Below are 24,363 nucleotides of genomic sequence, written 5' to 3' on the forward strand. Positions count from 1 at the left end.
CTCAACAAGCTTCGCTACCAGCTGTTTTGTGCAAGGCGTGGAGAAGTTGACTCCAATCAGCTTCCCCCTTGTGAAGATTGTCTCTTCATGCATGCCTTACGAGCAAACTATCAGGCTGCAATCTGGCAGAGGTGTTCGGAGTGCAATACTAGTGTACCCTATCCAATGGCTCATGGATGGAAGATTCATGATGGGGATCTGGCCATTGAGTGCATGCGAGGTACACCTGCACCAGAGGCTGTGTTGGACCTGCTATCCTGCTCATGTGTATGATCATGCAAATTACCAATCTGCACATGCCTTGGAAATGGTCTGAAATGCACAGACATGTGTAAGCTGCAAACCTGCAGCAACCAAGCAAATGAACTAGAACAAATAGAGCTGAATGATAGTGATGTGGACGATTGTGACACAGACTAAGTTTGTCCCAATGACATGAAAGAAACTGTTTGTAGTCTAAACGCACTTCAAATAACAAGATTATAATGTATGAGCATTACCTAGATGGTGTTCACAATAAGTACAATGGCTTATTAGACAATTTGAATATTTTTGTACATTATATTGAAACAGAGATAATAAAACTTATTTATTTCTTTTTTGATGATTGTTTTATCTGCTTATGTTCTTATAAATGTGTAACTTTATACCAATGCTTGTGGGTATGTGAATGATAAAACACATTGGAGACATATTCATTGGTTTTCCAAAAATATTGTCTAGAAGTCATAATATATTATATACAGTCATGTGAAAAAGTAAGTACACCACATGTAAAGTTTTGACTTTTTCAACATATTTCAACATACAGCTATTTGATCTTCATTTCAACAATATTGATAGATAAAGCTGATATAATATAACAAATATCATGAAACATTTACATTTTGTAGTCCATTGTATAATTTAAATAAACATAAATGCAAATTTCGCATGTGGAAAAAGTAAGTACACCCTTGGCTCTAATAGGTGGTATTGCCCCCTTTGGCAGAAACAACCTCAAGTAGGCGTTTCTTATAACTGTCTACCAGTCTCTGACATCGACTGGGAGAAATTTTTGCCCACTCCTCCAAGCAGAATTCTTTCAGCTGTGCGATGTTTGAGGGGTTTCTTGCATGCACAGCTCGTTTCAAATCCACCCACAACATCTCGATGGGATTTAGATCCTGGCTTTGACTTGGCCATTCCAGAACCCTCCATTTCTTTCTTTTCAGCCATTCCTTGGTGTATTTACTGGTATGTTTAGGGTCATTGTCATGTTGCAAGGTCCACCTTCGGTTGAGCCTCAACTCTCCGACAGATGGCCTCACATTATCCTCAAGCACCCTCTGGTACAATGAAGAATTCATAGTGGATTCTATGATGGTGAGCTGCCCAGGCCCTGATTCAGCAAAGCTGCCCCAAACCATAATATTTCCACCACCATGCTTTACAGTTGGTATCAGGTTCTTGTGGTGAAATGCTGTCTTTGGTTTTCGCCAAACATGTCTTCTGGTACTGTGGCCAAATAGCTCTACCTTTGACTCATCTGTCCAGAGCACATTGTTCCAGAAGTGCTGGTCTTTGCCTAGGTGTTCATTGGCAAACTTTAGTCTTGCCCTGATGTTCTTTCTGGACAGCAAAGGTTTCCTCCTGGCACACCTCCCATGTAGATCAAATTTGTGCAGCCTCTTTCTAATGGTAGACTCGTGCACTTTGACATCAACAGTGGCAAGAGCTACCTGTAGGTCCCGTGATGACATTCTGGGGTTCTTAGAGACTTCTTTCAGCATCTTGCAGTCTGCTTTCGGGCTGAACTTGCTGGGGCGGCCTGGCCTGAACAAGTTGGCAGTTGTTTGGAATCTTCTCCACTTGTAGATGATCTTCCGGACAGTCGAATGATTGATTTCAAATTGTTTGGAGATCTTTTTAAATCCCTTCCCAGACTCGTAGGCATCTATAACCTTCTTTCTGAAGGCCTTAGAGAACTCTTTTGATCTAGGCATGGTGACGCCGCACACTTCAACAACAAAGAGCAAACCAAAACTAAATGTCTGAGGTTTAAATAAGACAGGTTCCTCCAAGATCCTCTCTAACAATGTTCTAATCATTTGCACCTGAGCTGGTGCACCTGATTCTAATTTTAGGTATTTGAAGTAGTGATAAATGTAGGGGTGTACTTACTTTTTCCACATGTGAAATTTGCATTTGTGTTTATTTAAATAATACAATGGACTACAAAATGTAAATGTTCATGATATTTGTTATATTATATCACCTTTATCTATCAATAAGGTTGAAATGAAGATCAAATAGCTGTATGTTGAAATACGTTGAAAAAGTCAAAACTTTACATGGGGTGTACTTACTTTTTCACGTGACTGTATACAGTCATTTTATATGGGGGTGGGTTTGTTTACAGGCAATGACTAAATTTTTCGGAAATCAAAGAAACAATGCTTGCATAAAAAGGGTTAATATAAAGTTAATTGTTGAAGTTTTGTGAATGTTAGGTTATTAAAATCATCCACAATGTCCTATATATACATTGTGAAATAATTTCAGCATCTACATATCACGAAATAGTAATAAGATCAGTCGAAAACAAAAACACGCTAAATTTAGGATTTTGCAAATGAAACATGACCTTTTGACCTCCGAGGAAGTCACCTGATAACTAAAGGTGTAAATTGGATTACAGTTGTGTAGATATATGATGTAGCTTCACAATGAATCATAATTTGTCAAAATATGTTCAGTAGAACTGAAGTTATAAGCAAAAATGCTACCCCTCTCCCCTAAAATTCAACTTTCAGATTATATGGAGGTGGGTTTGTTTACAGAGTGAAAACTATCATTAAGCTACTAGATAGGCAGGGTTATCATACCAAAATATAAACTAGAGACATGGAGGAAGACAAAAATACCAAAATTGTTTGCTGACCTTGGGTGGTACCAATTTGTTAAAATATCAGTATTGGCCCCTGGGCTAAATATGTGTAAAGTATGGCAATGCTATGTGCAACGATGTAGACGTAGCACTGCGCACAAACAGACAGACAAACAGACAGACAGACACACAGAAAATATGGCGGCCGAACCACGTGACCGATGACATCATTATTTGTTTTCTAAACCAATTTATTCCTAGATTATGTTCAAGAAATTTCATCTTGATCGGATGAAGTTTTGTACTTGTCGAATTATGACGTCATAATGGAGGCACCTATGACATCATCATTAACATCTTTTATTCTCCATGGAGAGTTCTTTACAATGAGCCATGTCTCAATTTGTTCTATTCAACACTTTCGGAGATATAGAGGCACAAATTTTTTAGGGTTTTCCAAGATGGCGGCCGAACCACGTGACCGATGACATCATTTTTTTTTTTCTCCACCAGTTTATGCCGACATGGCGCTCAAGAAATTGCATCTTGAGTGGATGAAGTTTTGTACTTGTCGAATTATGACGTCATAATGGAGGCCTTGGGCCGAGAGAGTTAAAAATTGGGCACAGTCTATTCCAGGGCAAGGCAAACGTGTGTTAAGTATGGCGATGCTATGTGCAACGATGTAGACGTAGTACTGCACACAAAGACAGACAGACAGACAAACAGACAGACAAACCAACCAACCAACATACTTGCTGGAATCTATTCCGGCAAGTAATAACAACCGCAACCGACCAATATACTTGAAAAATCTTCGATTTTGCATGTAATAAGCCTAAATTGATATCGAGCAGCAGGTCGGTGATGCTTGCCAATTTGACAGGTATTCAGTGTCGTGATGGTTATTTGTGCTCCCATTCCTGCAGGTTCATGGACGTCACATTACACTTGAACAAGATAACACGCGCCCTCATGTCGCACGAGTGGTCACCAACTTCATCGCACAAAAGAACATTCCCACACTTCCTCGCCAGCTGTTTCTCCCATCGGTGTGGCAGGCAGGAACGAGCAGGCGATGGCAATGAGAAAGGCAGCAAGAGGGCAAAGACTAGCAACAGCACACGCACCCAGGAGACACAATCTCAACCAGCTAAAGCGCTCTTTACCAGTGTTGTGCCCATCCTTTTATCATTACCAGTGGGGCAGGTTTCCCCATGGTGCATGTAGATTTGGAGACATGGGCACCAAATGAGGATCGCTGCCCTGCGCCGATTGGCAGGAAGCAACGCGGATTTTAAGATCGAATAGCACTCCGGTTCTTGCCACGTGACAGGGTCCCTCATCTGGTCTTTTCGCACAGTTTTGGAACGTTTTCGGTGGGCGGTTTGTGCAAGTGGCTTATGGAACACATGCATGAGGACAGCTTAAGATCAGAGAATATTGCAGAATGCAGAGAGGGGGAAAGATGGGACTAAGACATGAACACTCGGGAAGGGAATACGAGAGCTTCGTAAACACTTTTCGCGGCATCATCCTTTTAATTACAGCAATTACAACACTCTTATTCTAACATGCACCAGGAAATGCCTATTCTAAACTACGGCCCATTTACCCCTTAGACCAGATCCATAATATTTAACCTATAAATCATAAGATCTGAGATGGATTGCAGAAGGAAAAAGAAGAAGAGGAAGATAAAATCAAATAAAAATTAAAAAAATCAAAGGAGAACAACAACGAGAATTGCTTTGCAATACATGTCCCCAACCAATGTGATATTTTCTAAGTCCAAAAAGGGCATAACTGAAAAATTGCCAAAACACCCTGAAACTCAAACTTGTTCTGGAACTTGTCCTAATAAAACCATGTACTAAGTTTCAGTTGAATATGTTAACGGATATGGGAAAAAGTCTGAAAAACCACAGGTTCGACAGACAGACCGACAGAGCAAACCTATAGTCCCCTCTGGTGTAACCAGGCGGGGACGAATAATCAGGCAAAGAAAATGTGAAGGAAGGAATACATCTGACCAGCTGTGTCGGCTGCAAGTTGCCGGGAGTAGTTGAGCATCATTGCAGTGAGCTCCTCAGGTGAATAGCTGGAACCACTGAAAAATATATCCAAGGAAGATGAGCGAACACAGCTCCCCCTCAAACAAAATAAACAAACAAAAACAGTTTATGATCATTGTTAATCTCTCTTGCCAACTTGCTATCCCGACAACAGGAAATGTGACAAAGGGAACTTGCATATTAAGCTTAAGCCCATCTTACCGGCCTAATCGGACGTGACGAATGGGGGAGGGGTCGAGAGAGTATTGGCTCAGACATGTTGCTATTTACTGTATAACAGGGTAAAGGGCTCTTACACCGCTCTCACAAGTGAGGCTGGGACTGTATAGAGCATAGGGTCACTGACGCCACAATCCATAACATTTATCATTCATTCAATGACTGACTCGCACACAGACACCAAATTGGCATAAAAATACAATATGTTAAAATGCAAAAAGATATACGTTTGTGGGGGTAGGGAAGAAATACCATAGTGGAGTTAGGATTGTATAGGTTTTAGCATGGACCGTGTGACATTTACAAAGCCCATTTTGATGTACATAAGCAGAGTAAACCGTGAGCTTAAGAGTGTTTACGTGCCACCACACGGAGGGTGGTTTTTGTGTTAGTCAAGTAGGGCTGAAGGATAATTCCCAGTACGTACTTGCCTCCTGTGATTTTCTTTTCCATTCTGTTTTTTTTTTTACAAGCAAAAAGACCTGTCATAAAAGCCTTCATTTGCCAACAACAACAACAACAACAACAACAACCGCCATGAAACCGATAGAAAGCCGACCATTTCCGAACGACTGCTAGACTCCGCCTCCAAGGGATTGTGGCCGATAGGCCACGCCCCAAAGTTCATCGTTGGTTGAGAGCATATGGAATGATGTAATGGGGCGCAGGGATTGGTCGGGGAGTGACGTCAGCGAGGGAAAAAAAAAAAAGGAGGGTACGTCCGTCCGTCTGTGTGTCTGTGTGTCTGTGTGTCTGTGTGTCTGTGTGTCTGTGTGTCTGTGTGTCTGTGTGTCTGTGTGTCTGTCTCTCTCTCGCTCTCTCTCGCTTCGTGGTGGGCGGTCGTGTTTTCTCAAGTGCGTTTGAGGAGAACTGTTCGGGCCAAGAAAACCTTGCAGCGTTGGAGCCAGGGGTGTTGTTATGACCCGGTGCTCTTCGAGGGAGCTAAGGACCGGGTTGTGCTGGGGCGTTTGGCTGCCTGCTGCACGGCTGGCTCGGTGTGCTGGAGCGATTCACCGGTGCCATTGTTCGGGTGCTTCGACGCACGGTCGTCTCGGCGACCGACCCCACCAAAGTGCTCATCGAGACCAGAGCAGAGTGCCAAATAAATGGGGGGATATTATTTTTACTTTTGCTCAAGGACATCTGCCATCTGCTTCAAAATCAGCCAACATTACCGCTTTACACAAAAAAATATGCGAAAACAGATCCTTGCAACTACAGACCAATCAGCCTGATCCCAATCATCAGCAAGATCATGGCATCAATCATCGCTTCTGACATCAAATCCTTCCTCTTCTCCAATGGCTTGAACTCGGATCACAATTTGGATTCAGACCAGGTCATTCTACTCTGGACATGCTGCTTCTGCTGTCTCAACAATGGATGGAGGTCCTCAATGCCAAAAAGGAAATCACAGCTGTCTCCCTTGACATATCACGTGCCTTCAATACGGTGTGGCACACCACCCTGATCACCAAACTCTCCTCTTATGGTATCCATTGAAACATCCACGCATGTCTTGCGGACTTCCTCACTGGTCGCAGTCAACGTGTGGCCCTGAATGGAATTCTCTCATCTCCCCTTCCTGTTCAGGCTGGAGTTCCTCAAAGCAGTGTTCTGGGCCCCGTGCTTTTTCTGGTCTTCATTAATGATCTCGCCGAATGGAAAATCCTCTATCACTTTGCTGATGACTCCACTCTCTGCCGCTCCATTCCTCATCCCTCAGATCGGCAGTCTACAGCCTCCTCACTCTCTGCAGACCTGGAGAAAATCACAGACTGGTCAAACAAGTGGAACATGTCTTTCAATCCTGACAAATCTCACACTCTTACTATGTCCTCCAAAAAGACCGACTGGACAACCCTCCCATCTACTTTCTGAACAATCCTCTCCAAGAAGTTCTGTCACTCAAGCTTTTGGGTCTCACTATCTGCCATGATCTTTCCTGGGAAAACCACATTTCCAAGCTGGCCTCCAAAGCCAGTCGCCGACTGGGCATCCTCCGTCGTGCGAAGTCTTTCCTTGGCACACCTGAGCTCCTCACCACATACAAGGCTTTCATCCACAGCTCAATGGAACACTGCTCTCCCCTCTGGGCTAGTGCTCCTGCCTCACACCTAGCTCGGCTTCACGCGGTTGAAACCAAAGCTTTCAGAATCATTGGAATCTCATGGGATGAAGCCGATTCTGAGGGCCTTTCTCTCCCTCACCACAGGCAGGTCGGTGGTCTTTCTGTTTTCTACCGACTCCTAATCCGGCCTTGCTCCCCCTGCTCTTTATGTGCTCTGTCCTCCAAATATTCCTGCAGGACAAACAAGATCTGCGGTTAAATTGCCAAAATCAACACTCTCTGCTCACCGTCACTCTTTCATTCCTCTTTACTCCCACTTCTGGAACAAACTCCCCCACTCTCTTCAATCCCACTCCTCCCTCCAGGTCTTTAAAACAGCTGTTCACCACCATCTCTTATCTTTCCCCATCCAAAACCTTGATCTTTTCTACCCCCGTTAAAACACCCCAAATCCGCCTTTTTCAATCCCCAACTTCTTTCCTGAAATTCCTCGGTGAAATTCCTAGTAGTGTTCATTTGGTTTATACAGTGTACCCCTCCCTCCTCCCCAACCCTCTCGCTTCCACAGATCTACCGACGTCCTTGTTCTCTACTTTTGTGCTTGTGTGCTTGCCTCTCCTCCCCCCTCCCCCCTCCCCCCTTCCTTCATTGTATGTTTTATGCGTCTGTGCATGTTTTCATGTTCAATGTGTTAGCTCTTACACGAGCCTTGATTCTGTATACAAAAATAAAAAACTTTCCCCCGATCTGTTTTTGTGTCTGAGTGGAGACTGGGGATTTCGTTTTTACTTCAACATTCATTTTTACCTCTGCTTTATTTCATTAAATTCATCATTGTCTGGCATCTTATTTGTCGTGTGTGTTTGTTTGCTCTGTGGGTTTCGAGGAATAAACCCCGTGGCTGCCGTCCGTAAAGGTAAGACCTCAGCTCCTTCCCCTCTCCCGCGCGTGCCAAAAAGATTCCGCCAAGTTTCGAACTGCTGCCTCAGAGTTAACCGATCGGCTATCCGGCTGAGGCCGATTTCCATCGGCCACGGACATGACAATATGTATTCATGCAGTCATACTCAGTGGTTTGTTGTGAGAGGGGGTACTTGGACAAATACCCAGTTGAGGCTCTACATTGATAAAGGCTGTCTGTTAACCTTTGATAACATGTCTTGAGAATTCTAAGATCTTCACTTGTCAATCATCCCTCAAATGATGTACCGCACACTATCCACAAAGTCAATCTTCAAAACTAGATGCACATTTACTTGCTTCCTTGGTTAGTACTCACTCTGGTAGGTGAAGGGCAAGTTCAAGAGAACTTGAAACAACAGGTGGCAAAGGAACCCCGGCCAGCCAGGTCTCTGCAGCCTGCTTTGCTGCAGATTCCGTTTCACCCTCCTCCCAGTGCACTCCCAACAAGTCACGGAAGTATCGAAATACCAGCTCTGGCTTCTTTTCTACCTACAAACACAAAACAATTTGGCAATTAAATATCTATTTATATAAAGCAGTAAAGTATGTTTGTTTGTTTGTTTGTCCTCTTATAACTCGAGAACTACTCATCCCAGAGCAAAACCAAAGGCATATTCGGAATCAGAACATCTCAGAGCAACTACAGCACAACTTAAAATTTAAAAAACGTCACGTTTTAAAATTATGACGTCATCAGCGTATTTCAGAATGTTAATTTTTCAACTTCATATTCGGAATCAGTACGTCCCAGAGAAACTTCGTAACGTTAATTTTTCAACTTCATCCGATTGACATGGGACCAAGGGCATGTGACAGAGAGTGAAACATTTATTTGACGACAATGACGTCCGACTTCCGGGTTCGGAATGCGGGACCAATGCCATTTGACAGCAAATAAAAAATAAATGTGACATTCAATTGACGACAATGACTTCCGACTTGACTCCCCCCTCCCCCTCCCCCTCCACTCCCCCCTACCCCTACCCCTCCCCCTCCCTCTCCCCCTCTCTCCTCCCTTCCCCCACCCGGCAATGCCGGGTACTTCTGCTAGTATTACAATAATGCCTGAGACAAGGTCTGCTCTTGCTTTATTTATTACTTAAAGTAGCAGGGTAGATCTGGTTACTCTTTGGTTGGATGCACCTTTTCTTTTTAAAAATGTATAATCCCAAACGCGTGTATGTATGTATATATATATATATATATATATGTATATGTATATGTATATGTATATGTATATGTATATGTATATGTATATGTATATATATATATATATATATATATATATATATATATATATATATATATATATATATATATATAATATATACACATACATACATACATACATACATACATACATACATACATACATACATACATACATACATATATATATATATATATATATATATATATATATATATATATATATATATATATATATATATATATATATATATATATATATATATATATATAGATATATACAGACTTGGCATTTAATATGGAATATTTTTTTTATTCTTGACTTGGGTTTACTTTCTGAACTCAGTATATCAATCTGGTGAGTTTCTTTTACGCTTCGGTGATTTCTTTGTCAAAAGAACCATGTCACTGATTGTCTTTCGCAGAAAGAAGTCAATAACAGGATAATATCACAGGTGGCGTGACAAAATGTAAGGACAGGTACATTTGACGATTGGCTTCACAATCGGGTATATAAGGGTTGTTGGTTCTGTATTAGTGGAAAACAACTGCTGCACGTCCACAAAAGTTATTGCCGCTTCCTCTGGAGATGTTCCGTCAACTTGACAATGCTCTTTGTCATGGAGTGGTGGCTTTACGAAATTCCAGCATGAAACAGCGTGCTATTGCTTGGCAGTATGGCATCACTCAAGGTCAGGTGTCAAAGATCCTGAAACGAAATGCTCAGAGCGGTGTCCCTACTCCAATACCGAGGCCAGGACGTCCCCGCAGAATCACAAGGAGATGATCGCCAGCTGCACCGGTTAGTCTGCAATGGCCGTACCAAGTCAGCTAATCGGCTTAGAGCTGAGTGGCAGCAACTGACAAATGTGCCTGTATCCAGAAGGCTAGTCAACCAACGACTGGTTCAAGCAAGCTATCGTGCCAGGCGTCCCCTGAGAAAGCCACGCCTGACCAGACAACACAGCCAGCGCCGATTGCAATGGACCAGAGAGCACCGTCAATGGCAGCCAGGACACTGGAATCACGTGACCTTCAGTGACGAGTCTAGATTTCTGGTCTATCGTCAAGATGGCCACGTCCGAGTGCACAGACAAGTGCATGAAGCCTACAACGAAGATTGAATAGTGCCAAGAGTCCAAGCTGGAGGTGGTGGGGTGACCGTTTGGGCTGCTTTTCATGCAGGGGGCAAAACTGACCTGGTTGTTCTGAATGGAAACCTGAACCAGTTCAAGTACAGGGCCATTCTGGAAGAAACATTGCTTCCATTTGCTCATGCAGCCTTTCGAGGAAGCTTTGTCTTCCAAGATGACAATGCACAGCCTCATCGTGCTCGCATGATCCAACACTTTCTTGCTGACCGTGGTGTAGAGCATATGGAGTGGCCTGCCATGTCCCCGGATATGAATCCGATAGAGAACTTGTGGGCAGAATTAACGCGTCAAATCGACAACTTGGTCCAGCAGCCCACCACTGTGCGTGAATTGCAGCAGGCTATTGTCACTGCATGGCAAGCGATTCCTGTCCAAACCTTGGCAAATCTCGTGAACAGCATGCCTCGACGTGTACGTGCTCTCCTGAATGCTCATGGGGGTTACACGAAGTACTGAACTGTAATGTTACTGTCCGTAATCCCAGTCATGATTTAACTTTTGTTTTTGTTGAAAAAATTTTTGGCTCATGTGTAAAATAAAGAGATACTTCTGGAAAACGTACAGAAGTTTAACACAGTACTGTCCGTGAATTGAGTTCGATATCAGTTAACATCACTTTCAAGGATCAATTTATTTGCTTCGAAATGTCAAATGTGGTTTTTGTTTCTTTTAAAGGTCATATTAACAAAATCTAGAATAATTTCAACATAATTCCAATGAACTTTTGGTTCTAAGTCATCTTGAAAAGTAAGTTCACCCCCACAAAAAAATATTCCATATTAAATGCCAAGTCTGTATATACATACAATGATACATATATATATATATACATATATATATATACAGTAAAATAATTTTAGTTTCCATTTATTTTACATAATACATAAATATATTAATCACGCATTTATTGCATTTGTACATAATTTGTGTCAAAATATGGTTGTTTGTGTGCATCTGGAACTTATCCCCCTTTTTCCCCACAAGCCTTTAGCATCAGTATCTGTGGTTTCACCAATCACAGTAGTCTCAAGTCACCCACATGGATGACAAGGGTGCTGTAAACTGTAATCAATTTGCTTGGAACAAAAGTTTTTTGTTTAATCACAAAGTTGCCCGTTTTAAAAGCCTCTTTCCAAGTTGAAGAAGCACTAACGGCTTCCTCATGCAGCAACTTGAACGAAACAGTTATTATTCTCCCAAAGCAGGAATCCTTTTGAAGGACACAGAAAAGCAGACAAAAATAAAATAATTTTTTAAATATATATTGTTGCGGTTTTGGGTTTTCTACAATACTACAATTTTGGGTTTTCTACAGTTTTGGGTTTCTCAGATCTCTCGATGTCTCCATGTCTCTCGGTCCCTCCTCTCAAATGTTGTGTTTGTGTCCTTCCCCCTCTCTCCCCATCTTGTCTACCGCTCCCGATGTTATATGTTTTATGTGTCGGTTTGTCTTTCTGTGTGATTAATGTTCGCTCTTTCACGAGCCTCGATCTTGTATACAAAAAAAAAAAAAAAAAAAAAAAAAAGGTAGAAAAAAAAAAAATACAACAACACAACATGCATTTTAAAGGCCATTTTCCCTGCTAGAGCAGGGGTTAGCCTTGCAGTCCCCATGACAATCTTCTCCATTTTGCCCGATTTTCTGCATCTCTCCTTGTTAACCCCCTTGCCCGCATTTCTTCTTCCACCATCTTTAGCCAAATCTTTCTCGGTCTTCCCCGTCCTCTACTTCCTTCTACATTCATTTCCATCACTCTTCTCAACCAGTCACTTTCATCCTTCCTCAACACATGACCAAACCATCTCAAACTGTTTCTCTTCACAGCATCAATCACAGGCTCTATTCCCATCATCTTTCGCAATTCATCATTTGTCTTCCTCTCTCTCAACGATACTCCGCACATCCACCGAACCATTCGCATTTCCACCCTTTCCAGCCTTCGTTGCTGCTCTACATTCATGACCCATGTCTCGCTCCCATAAATCATAACACTTCTCACACATGCAGCATACACCTTTCCCTTCAGCTTCAACGACACTCCCCTCCTCAGCAGCACGCCACTCAGTTCCCGAAACTTCTTCTATGCACATCTCACCCCAGCAACCGTTGCCGAGTCTGATCCACCTTCCCCATTCAGCATGTCTCCGAGGTAGCAAAATGTTTTCACACCTTCCAGCTTCACGCCGTCTCCAAGATCCAACTCAACATTTCCTCCATCTGCAGCTCCCTCTGTGCACACCTTACATTTGAATGTAGCTGCCACACTGGTTAATGACCCTCTCAGACCGCTACATTTTTGATGAACCCACTCAGCGCACATTGTACATTGAATGGAGTTCACTCCGACACCCTTCCTGCACACAGCACATGGCCACTTCCCAGTTCTTTCCACCTCACCACATGCTTTACCACTTGCCATCACCTTCGTCTTTCCTATATTCACCTTCAGACCTTTTGTCTCCAGACATTCCTTCCACTTGTTCATCTTTTTCTTCAGTCCATCCATACTTTCCGCAATCAACACCAGATCATCTGCATACAACAACTCCCAAGGTAAACCCTCCTTTACGTTCTGAGCCAGCACCGCCATCACAGCTACAAATAGTAGTGGACTTAGTACCGACCCCTGATGCACTCCCACCTTCACCTCAAACTCACCACTGTTCCCGTCCTTCGTCCTTACAGCTGTGCGCGCTCTTTTGTACATTGCCATCACTACTCTGATCAACCATTCCTCCACTTCTAACTTCCTCAATGCCCATGTCAATACTTCGCGTGGAACCCGATCGAATGCTTTCTCCAGATCAACAAACCCAAGAAACAACTTCTTCCTCTTCTCCATGTACTTCTCCTGCAACTGCCTCACAATAAAGAGCGCGTCTGTCATTCCTCTTCCTGGCATTAATCCAAACTGCATTTCGTCGATCTTCACCTTCTTCCTTATCCTCCTCTCCAACACCCTTTCCAATACCTTCATTCCATGCTCGAATAACTTTATCGCTCGGTACGAGCCACACTCCAGAGGGTCACCTTTCCCCTTGTATAGAGGGACGAGGGTACTCGGTTCCCAATCCACTGGAATGCGGCCTTCTTTCACCACCAGATTACAGATCTGTCATTCTCTTCACACCCTCCCCCCTCTTCCCATGCCCCCCCCCCCCAAAGCCCTCGCCCTCTCTCAGATCTCTCGATGTCTCCATGTCTCTTGGTCCCTGCTCTCAAATGTTGTTTTGTGTCCTTCTCCCTCTCCCCATCTTATCTACCGCTCCCGGTTATATGTTGTTGTGTCGGTTTGTCTTTCTGTGTGATTAATGTTCGCTCTTTCACGAGCCTCGATCTTGTATACAAAAAAAAAAAAACAAAAAAAAAAAACCCCCCAACTTCCTGCTGCTTTCAACATATCTCCCACAACTCCCGTCGGCCCTCCCGCTTTTCTACTCTTCATTGCTTTTATCGCTTCCTCAACTTCCTTCTCAGTTATCTTCTCTGCCGGTCCTAAAACTGGGTTACTCTATGTTGCCAACCCATTCATTCTCTGTATTCAACAGCATTTCCATATATCTTTTCCATCTTCCTTTAATTCCATCTGGGTCCACAACAATTTGTCCCACTTCATCCTTCAAGCAACTCACCCCCATCACATCACACCTCTCTTTCGCTATCTGCTTTGCAATCCTGAATACCGCTCTCTGACCCTCTTCCGAATCCAAGCGTTCTCCGAACATTTTCCTCCATGCCTCCTGCGCCTTTGCTACCCCTTTCTTTGCAGCCTTCTTGGCTGCCTTATAACTTTCATGCTCTTCTTTTTCTGCTCCCGTACCCTTCGCCTTCTGCCACTCCTTGAACTTCTTCCTCTTCTCGTCAATCCTCTTGCCAACTTCATCATCCCACCATCATGTTTCCAAGTGCCTCGGTGGTACTTTTGTCCATCCACATACCTCACCAACGGCTCCCAACAGACTATCTTTCATTGACATCCAACCACGTTCAAGCTCAACCACATCATCCTCTGCCCTACTCAGCCTCTCTTTTAATGCCTCCCTTACTGTCACCTCTTTCAACCTCCACACCTTCATTCTCGGTTGGTACTTCACCCGCCGAGCTCTCTTCGCACCTTGCACCCTTACGTCGCAGACAACCAAGTGGTGCTGTGAAACAGCGTCCTCCTCCGGGATCACCTTTGTGTCCCGGAGGTGCCCCCTATCTCGCCTACGCACCATCAGGTAGTCAACGGTTGTCGTCGACCCACCTGACGTGTATGTAACAAACTTATTATCCTCTTTCTGGAACTGAGTATTACAAATCAACAAATCAGCTCCATCAGCAAACTCCAAAACCCTTTCACCTTCTCCATTTCTCACACCATATCCGTAACCCCCATGAACTCCCTCAAAACCGTCCATACTCCTTCCCACATGTCCATTTAGGTCTCCTCCTACCAAAACAACTTCCTCATCTTTCACGTTTTCCATCAGCTTCTCTATTGCACACCAGAACTTGTCCTTCTCTTCATCGCTCCGACCAACCTGCGGAGCATATCCCAAGATGACGTTCACCAAGAGCTTTCCAATCATCATTTTCACCATCATCAACCTATCACTCACTCTCGTCACACTCACCACACTCACCACACTGTCTACAAACTCCTCAGAAAACAGGACACCAACACCATTCATGCCCTCCGGGCACCCTTGCCACACAAACTTGTATTTCTGTCCCTGCCTACCCTTCACCATTCTCACACCACTTCCCTTCCATCTCGTCTCTTGCACACAACATATGTCCACTCTTCTTCTGATCAATACTTCCACCACTTCTCCTGATCTCCCTGTCATTGTCCCTACATTCCATGTCCCAAACCTCAGAAACCGATCTCCACTTCGGGCAGTCTTTGTCACTCACTCACTTTGTACAATAAATGTTAAATTTCCCCCTCATAGTTTAGTCACACAACACCATGTAGCCTCGCGATAGTTCAGTTATTTCATAGTATTTGTGAGCATAGTCCTTTTCCTGTGTTAGTCTTGCATTGAGTAGAATAATGAGAGTAGGTCCTTTCATTGCCTCCATTGCCTTATGCCTCTTACGCCTCTTTATGCTGCCTTTGGCTTTTTGGCACGAATTAACACGAGGCCGGCCTGGAGGGTCAGGTCGGGACCGAATGAGGGCGGCAGAGAAGCTGACGGTAAGCGCGAGCCGCCAATCAGGGCTCAGAGGGTGTGGCTGCAGCACTGTGTCACAGGGCGTGGTTGGAACGTTTAAGGCTCAGGGCGTGGCAGATATAAGCCGTTGCGCAAAGCCACCAGGAGCAGTAAGTGGAGTCGAGTGTCGAGCAAGGAGTTGGCAGTGAGTTGGCAGTGAGTTGGAATTTGGAGAGCATCGAGAAGAGGAGTTGAAGGAGCGCGGTCAGCAGTAAGAGCGTCGAGCAGCAGTTGAGTAAGGACTCGCGAGTTGAAGGAGCGCGGTGAGCAATTGAGTTACGAGGACTGACGAGAGGAGAAGAGGAGTGGAAGGAGCGCGGTCAGCAGTGGAGTGTAAAAGATACGAGATCGGAGGAAGACGCGCATGAACAAAGATACGCGCTCATATGAAAGCGACGCTCGGTTGAGCTTGAAGCCGAGCCGCTGTAGTGCATTGGGTTACGCGAGTGATAGCGCGCTGGTTGCTAAACACGCTGTGAAACCGCCAGCTGCGCCGAGAGACGCGTACATTTCCTTCCTGCATCATCGGCTGCCTTTTGTTCGGGAGACGCGCTACGAGGATCCTTCCACCGCCTGCTTGCCATCATCGCGGGACGTGCTGTGACCGAGAGCCGGACGGGGCCGTTCCTGGACGACCAAGCCGGCGCGTTTGGCCTGAACATCATCCTGCCTGCAATTTCCCTGTGTGAGTGCGAACGGGCCCGTGTCTGGGTATTATAATAAGACTGCTTAAGTTCTGCTCTGTGTCTCTGCTTCTACTGATCATTGTACGTAATATTGGGAATAATAATTAAACCTGTGTTCTTCCTTCCATTCGATTGTTCTTGTGTTTTCCATCATTGACTAAGCGTGGTACGAACAGAACCGCTCTAATCGGGGTCCAATATTGACGGTGACTGCACGGACCACGTGGTACGCAATCTGCTCGGTGTACTCAAATTACACGTGGCTCGTACGAGGCTTGGTTCCCCGCTTCCGTGGCGGCGCAGGTATTTAGGTACGAGCGAGACTTGGTCCCGAAAACCTACCTTGCGTTTGCCCGGAAGAGGCGTTTCAAGCCTCTCGGTTACGCCAGGCCCAGAAAGAACAAGGGGCTTAATCCCCCCTTGGTAAGGGTAAGGAGGGTGGCGGAAAACCATAACAATATATTGTTACAGATACGACTTTGATGGTATGGTGGGCCGAGCGGGATGGCCGCCGTATCCGTACAAGTTACCCGATTGTGCCCGAATGTTAACTAATCGCGCTACGCTGGCTCAATAGGAAAGAGAAGACACCCGGCTGGGTTACAATCACACAATACGACACCAGGGGTTCAGTTCTCAAGACCTCCGGAGGAGGTTATATTAAGGCGGAAAAGGTTAGATTACAGGGACAAGAGGGAAACATAGGAAGGTGGGCACTTAGACACAACCTTATATTAACCCTAGACAGACCACAGATAAACGGGACAAGGCTCACTCACACGGGGTTTGATGGCCAGGAAAGCGGCAGTCGATGGCTCAGGTGCACCTGGCTCAGGGACAGAATCGCGTACGTTGGTGTCCAGCAGATGCGGGGAGGTCGCTCAGCGCTCGTGGGTCGCGACTTTGGTGGAGATGCCGGGGAGGTCGCTCAGCGCTCGGGAGGGTGGCGTCTTGTCCTTCCAAGCTCGGGGCGCATCTCACGTCACGTCCGGCGCGGGGCCGCGTATATCCGGCGGGGAGTCACGCCCTCGCTCGTTAGCTCCGCCCCATATGGCATCGGCCCATGGCTTCTCATTGGGTGCGGGGGTTACCGGCTCCGCCCTTGACGAGGGGCCGACAGGGAGCCCCCTTCTGGGTAACCCCGTCGAGCACATGTTCAATGGCGGCCAACCGAGCCGGAGTGAGGACGCAAAGCCGCTGTTGTTGTGGTTGTTGTTGGAGCTTGAGATGATGGGAAGAGATGCGGGGAGGTATGGGAAGGTCCTAAACTCCTACTGGTGCCATATCATCACATTCTGGTGCAACGAAGAGTCATAATTAATGGAAACAAGTCCTTAACTGACATAGATTAAGAATAACTAGCAAGATGTCCTATAATTGTCTACGCGTGGTGCGGGGGACCTGGGCACGACATTTAATGGGGGGATGAAGGGGAAGATCGGCTCTAATGGGTGTTGTTTACAGACAATGGGACTAGGGAATGGGGTAAGGGGAGAGTTGGGGAGTATCGGAGAAGATAGGGGAATATTTACAAGCGGATATGGAGGTCAAATTCCATATTCGCAACATTGCACCCTTCTCTACCCTCGGGGCGTCCCGACCCGATAAATTTTTACCTACTTTAGTGTGGCACGCAATGTAGTTCCCTCTACTATTAACTCTACCCTGAGTGCGACAGTTTTATAGATATTCACAAATGAGTAAATATGTCCCCCTGCGACGTTGCACCCTTCTCCTCTCAGAAACACACCCACAGGATAACCGAATCCGGAAAGAATCCTCAAACTAAACATACAGCCGGTAGGGAGCATTATTTACAAGACTACGCTGATATTTACACTACGATCCAGGACCTGTCTTTGGAGGAACACATGCAGATGTTATGCATAGAGAGAGCGCGCTTGCCAACATCGATACACCAACCCACGAGTGCTCTGTGGCCGACGGCCTTTAATAACGTGCAGAGCACCCTTTCCCGAGCATCAACAGCACCACCCCACCACCAATCGGTGCAGTCACCATTGTTCAATGATTAAAAATAAATGCGACAACCCCTAACCCTGCAGGTGTCTCTTGCTCTTCGTGTGGTGCACTTGGTGGTAACTAAAAGTGGTTCACCTGTATGGCATAGGTGCCACGTTGACCCATAGGTCCATCCCCGGGTGGTGCTTGGCCGCAAACGAACTGCGGTCCATTGTGGGTGGCCACAAACATTGCGGTCCATATGGTGTACCGATCCAGGCAGCGAACAGCGAAAGTGCAGGCCCACAACTGCGCAGCCAGCACCTCTCTCTCCTCTCTCTCTACCCCAAAGCCAGATCCTCGGAGGTGGGAGACAAAAGAAGAAACAAGTGAGTAAGGTGGTAAGGGCGCAAAAGTGCACGCAATGTAAGGTGATGCACACTGGGGGCACATGGGAACCAGGTGAGACAGGTACGTTCCTATCGTACGCCCCCCCCCACCAGGTAACCTACATGGCTCCTCCCTTACCCCTTACTGCATCCACACAACACAACACTACTCATAAACATCTACTTTACAAATCGACAAACATCCCTACTGTCTTCCCCGTTCCTCCCATAAACCAAATTCGTCTTCTCTCCCTCCTAACCAATCAAATTTGCCATTTTCAACTCTCATCAAAATTTGCCATTTCCAACTCAACATCAAAATTTGCCATCACCAATTCATCATCAGTCCCTCCTAGGGAGGGAGAGATGGAATCACCCCAATGTCTCATCCATGTCGTGATGCGTCTCACAAATCCTCACAGCAATCTCATTTCCTGCAACAAACAAAGAAAACACAGGTGTGGAGTCATCATCATCACCACAGGCAAGTGGCTGCGTATGGTGCGACAGGTTCATCAATCCTAACTATCTCCTAAATGACTTTAACAACTTTACACTACCCGGGGTCTTTCTCCGGCCAAACCATTGGCCCTCTTACGCTATGGGTTCTAAAAACCAATTCCCATTGGCCAAACTGTGGTGCTCTTCAATTTGGGGTCTCACTCCCCCGATTCATCTCCCGGTGCCCTCGTACAATTTCTGGGCTGCGGCGTGTACCTCTCCCAGTGGGTCTACCCACCTGCACACCTCCACCACTGCAGTTGCCTCCGAGCTTACCTGCTCCTCACCCTAACCTAACTACCTGGGGAAGGCCCTCTGGCTCTCTCCCCACTCCGTGCCCTCTCTGGCACTGGGCTGCCCGATCCACACCCGGGATCCTCAGGCACCCACTCACAACTACCGGCTCCCAGAGCCCACCTGCGGCCTCACCTGGCCGACATCCTCACAGTGGTGGAGTGCCCAACCAACTACACACACTAACAGGCTACACGCCCAGCCATTTCCACAACACTAATGCACCCATTCACAACACCATTCTGCAACCGCACCACAAATGCCAATATCCAACCACAATTTACCTGCACCCTCTACCTAACACTTACACTACCCGCCCCGGGTGCTCGTGAAAGGGGTCCACTCTTCCCCCATCCACACCTTCGCACCATGCACACCACTCCGTACCACTCACTCCAACTCTCTCCACACACCTGTACCTGCACACCTGTGCTCTCACACCTGGTGCCACCTGCACCCTTCTCTCCCCAAGCGCATTCGCGCTGATCCACACACTCACTACTCATACACTGCTCCACACACCTGTCCAGTTGCACACCTGTGCAATCACACCTGTACAATCCTCACACACACGGCATCATCTCAGCTAACTACTCCCTTCTGAAACTTGCGCTTCCCAGTCGTCCCTTTAAACTATTGCGCTCCCTCGTCATTATCATCCATACTAATCTACCTGCGTCCCCACTACAGGTATCAGTCACTAACTAAACTTATCGTCACCTAATGTCATCTTCTCTAGATCCCTACACACCATATCCTAACCCACCCGGGCTAGTTTTCACTGCCATACACCCCATAAACTATTGCTCCTTTGCCCCACCACATGGGAAGGGTGGCAGGGATGCCATCCCACCACATCGGGGGTCTCTCACTACCAATTTTGCACATCAAATTTCAACAAATTAAAAATTTGCCAATCACTGCCCATCATCTGCCAATCACTACTGCCAATCCCTTGCCAATCATCAAATTTTGTTTTTCTCTAATTTTGGGTCCAAAACACTAACCTCATCACCCAGTCGACTCACTAATACCTCTCGGTGCGCCAATCCCTGTCCAAAGCCCGGCTTCGTAAAGCCAAGCAATGGATGCTGGTTGTTTTGTGCCAGCGGCTGGATACATCCGGCACTCGGTGCAGGGAAGGAGGTTTACCCGGCCCGAGATCCCACGCACCTTCTCGGCACGGAGCCATCCAATGCCCCGATCTCGACCTGCCGGCACGTCTCACCAAAAAGTGGTCGCCATGACGACCCTTTCTATCGGGCTGCCAGCTCCGCCTAGTGGAGCACGGACGCGGCCGTTCAAAGCGAGGCCCGGCACGCACCGAGGGCCTGCTTCGGCTAAAAGTCGCTCTAACCTCTAACCCGTGTAACGTCGATGCTTCACCTGGACGCTTACACCCCGCAGCCCGTTCCTTGCTCACACATCCAGCTGTGCCCATGCTCCTCGTACCCTTCCTTACACACCCAGGTACCCTCATTCCACTCACAGCCTTGGTCACACACCTGACCACCGAACACTTTGGCACACATTCGTTGGTCGCACACCTCACCAATACACCGCTTCGCGCCCCCTCCTCGGTCACCTCCTCTGTGACAATCACAGGTGTGCCCTCATTCGCACACCCAACCACGTGCCTCACCACCAACTCCAGCGTGCATTCCCACTCACGCTCTACCATTCCAGGTGTGCATCCTTCCATCCCAGGTGTACATCCTCGCTCACCTGTCACAACTAACTCACGCTCCATGTCACTCTCACTACTTTCACCTCCACTCGTGACAACGCACTCACCCTTACTCTTGACAGCACACTCTTTCCCCATGCACCTGTCCGTCACACACCTTTCTCGCGCACACTCTCCCGTTACACCCTCTGTAACACTCACCACAGGTGGACACTCTTCCTTACTTCTGACAGCGCACTCTTTCCTCATGCATCTGTCCGTCACACACCTTTCTCGCGCACACTCTCCCGTTACACCCTCTGTAACACTCACCACAGGTGGACACTCTTCCTTACTTCTGACAGCGCACTCTCTCCTTGGCACGCACTTTTTCCTCACACACCCCAGAGTCGGACTTTCTCGCACACCTCCTCTTTCGCACACCAGACCTGTCGCACACTTCACCAATGGCCTCTCACGAACACCCGGGTCCATCTCGACCCCCAAGCTTATTAAATCACCTGGCGCATCATACGCACGACCATATTGGTCACCACTTACACCGGGTCCTCTTCCTCTTCGCTTCTCCTCCATCACCTGCGAATCCCTCATCCGGTTAATGAGCACATCATCACGATCCAAACACAGACTTTGGACCAATTCTTTTATCTCCTCTTTTATCTCTTTCTTATCCTCTCTCCGTCGCTTCTTAATTTCGCTCACCCCTTCTTCCACTTCCTCTAATTTTTGCTTCATCTCCTTCATCTCTTCGTGCGCCCCTTTAAGTTCTTCCTCTAACTCCACTTTATTTTTTTCTATGTGCTCCCGCACCTCCCGCTCTTTAACCTCCATTACCTCTACCACCTTGTCCATTTTCCTCGTCAGGTCCTCATGTACCGTCTGACACTCCCTCTTCGTCGTTATCAAGTCGTTTTTTATGTCGTTTTGTGTCGCTTTTAAACCTCCTAATACCGCAGTGTTCCTTTGAACCTGCTCCACTAACTCCGTCTGTCCCACCGTCAGCTGCTCCACCTCTTGCGTCAGGTCCTCTATGCCCCCTTGTAACTTTACAGTCGCCTTTCTCACCTCCTTTTCCATGTGCTCCTCACAGTGCCTCACCTCCTCGCGCACTCCTCCGACCTCCTCACTCACTCCTCTTCTGATCTCCTCTCCCATCACTTGCATCTCCTGCCCAGATGCCACCCTCATCTGCTCCATTTCCTCCCTGTGAGCATCCAGTTTGGTTTCTACCCCCATTCTGACCCCCTCTATCTGCTGCCCCATTTGTTTAACTTCCCTTTCCGCTTGGTCCCTCATGTCCCTCAATTTGCCTTCCATACTGTTTTCTAACCCCTCTAACCCATTTTTCACTCCCTCTATCTGATTCTCCTGGGCAGCCATTCTATTTTCTACCCCCTCTAACCCCTTTTGCATCCCTTCCATTTGATTCTCTTGAGCGGCCATTCTGTTTTCTACCCCCGTTAACCCATTTTTCACTTCTTTTATCCCGTTGTCTAACCCCTCAAAATTATTGTCTAACTTCTCACTGGTACCCCTCGCTTCGTCCCTCATTACCCCCATTTGGCCCTCCATTCGCCCACTATCAACCCTCATTTGCTCACTCTGAGCATCCATCCGGTTCCCCAATTGGTTACTCTGCAGTTTGAGGGACGCCTGCATTTGCGCCATAAATTGCTCCATGAGGACCTGCATCTGGGCCATCCCTCCCACTTGTGCAGCGGGTGCGGCCGCCGTAGCTATGTGCGAGGCGCAATTTCGCGCGTCTGCTACCCCCGCTGTTTCGCTCTCCTCATGTCCCTCATGTCCCTCAATTTGGTCCTGGACCGACCCTGCTTCACTCTCCCCTACCGGACCCCAGCCGTCTTGATCCGCCATAGCGCGACTTTCAAAATTCGGGTTTTTATTATTTTTTTTTTTTTGTAAAACACAATCAAATTTCGCTGTTATAATTTCGAGCGCGTAAACGCGCTCCGGGTCCAATCTCACTCCTCGACACCAATTGTTACAGATACGACTTTGATGGTATGGTGGGCCGAGCGGGATGGCCGCCGTATCCGTACAAGTTACCCGATTGTGCCCGAATGTTAACTAATCGCGCTACGCTGGCTCAATAGGAAAGAGAAGACACCCGGCTGGGTTACAATCACACAATACGACACCAGGGGTTCAGTTCTCAAGACCTCCGGAGGAGGTTATATTAAGGCGGAAAAGGTTAGATTACAGGGACAAGAGGGAAACATAGGAAGGTGGGCACTTAGACACAACCTTATATTAACCCTAGACAGACCACAGATAAACGGGACAAGGCTCACTCACACGGGGTTTGATGGCCAGGAAAGCGGCAGTCGATGGCTCAGGTGCACCTGGCTCAGGGACAGAATCGCGTACGTTGGTGTCCAGCAGATGCGGGGAGGTCGCTCAGCGCTCGTGGGTCGCGACTTTGGTGGAGATGCCGGGGAGGTCGCTCAGCGCTCGGGAGGGTGGCGTCTTGTCCTTCCAAGCTCGGGGCGCATCTCACGTCACGTCCGGCGCGGGGCCGCGTATATCCGGCGGGGAGTCACGCCCTCGCTCGTTAGCTCCGCCCCATATGGCATCGGCCCATGGCTTCTCATTGGGTGCGGGGGTTACCGGCTCCGCCCTTGACGAGGGGCCGACAGGGAGCCCCCTTCTGGGTAACCCCGTCGAGCACATGTTCAATGGCGGCCAACCGAGCCGGAGTGAGGACGCAAAGCCGCTGTTGTTGTGGTTGTTGTTGGAGCTTGAGATGATGGGAAGAGATGCGGGGAGGTATGGGAAGGTCCTAAACTCCTACTGGTGCCATATCATCACATTCTGGTGCAACGAAGAGTCATAATTAATGGAAACAAGTCCTTAACTGACATAGATTAAGAATAACTAGCAAGATGTCCTATAATTGTCTACGCGTGGTGCGGGGGACCTGGGCACGACATTTAATGGGGGGATGAAGGGGAAGATCGGCTCTAATGGGTGTTGTTTACAGACAATGGGACTAGGGAATGGGGTAAGGGGAGAGTTGGGGAGTATCGGAGAAGATAGGGGAATATTTACAAGCGGATATGGA

General features: G+C 46.9%; 1 protein-coding gene across 2 annotated transcripts in view; it reads right to left on the reverse strand.

The window, feature by feature from the left end:
- The window catches only part of HYOU1 (hypoxia up-regulated 1), a 157,213-nt gene that overhangs the window by 107,310 nt on the left and 25,540 nt on the right, over positions 1–24,363 (reverse strand). For both annotated transcript variants that reach the window (XM_068106973.2, XM_068106972.2), the window contains exons 5-6: positions 8,514–8,686; positions 4,903–4,979 (exon numbers count right to left, since the gene is read on the reverse strand). In XM_068106973.2, the coding sequence (XP_067963074.2) occupies positions 4,903–4,979; positions 8,514–8,686 (250 nt within the window). The remainder of the gene's footprint in view (positions 1–4,902; positions 4,980–8,513; positions 8,687–24,363) is intronic.

This window comes from Myxine glutinosa, chromosome 2 (assembly GCF_964187855.1).
Source record: "Myxine glutinosa chromosome 2, kmMyxGlut1.1, whole genome shotgun sequence".
NCBI classification, from domain to species: Eukaryota; Metazoa; Chordata; class Myxini; order Myxiniformes; family Myxinidae; genus Myxine; species Myxine glutinosa.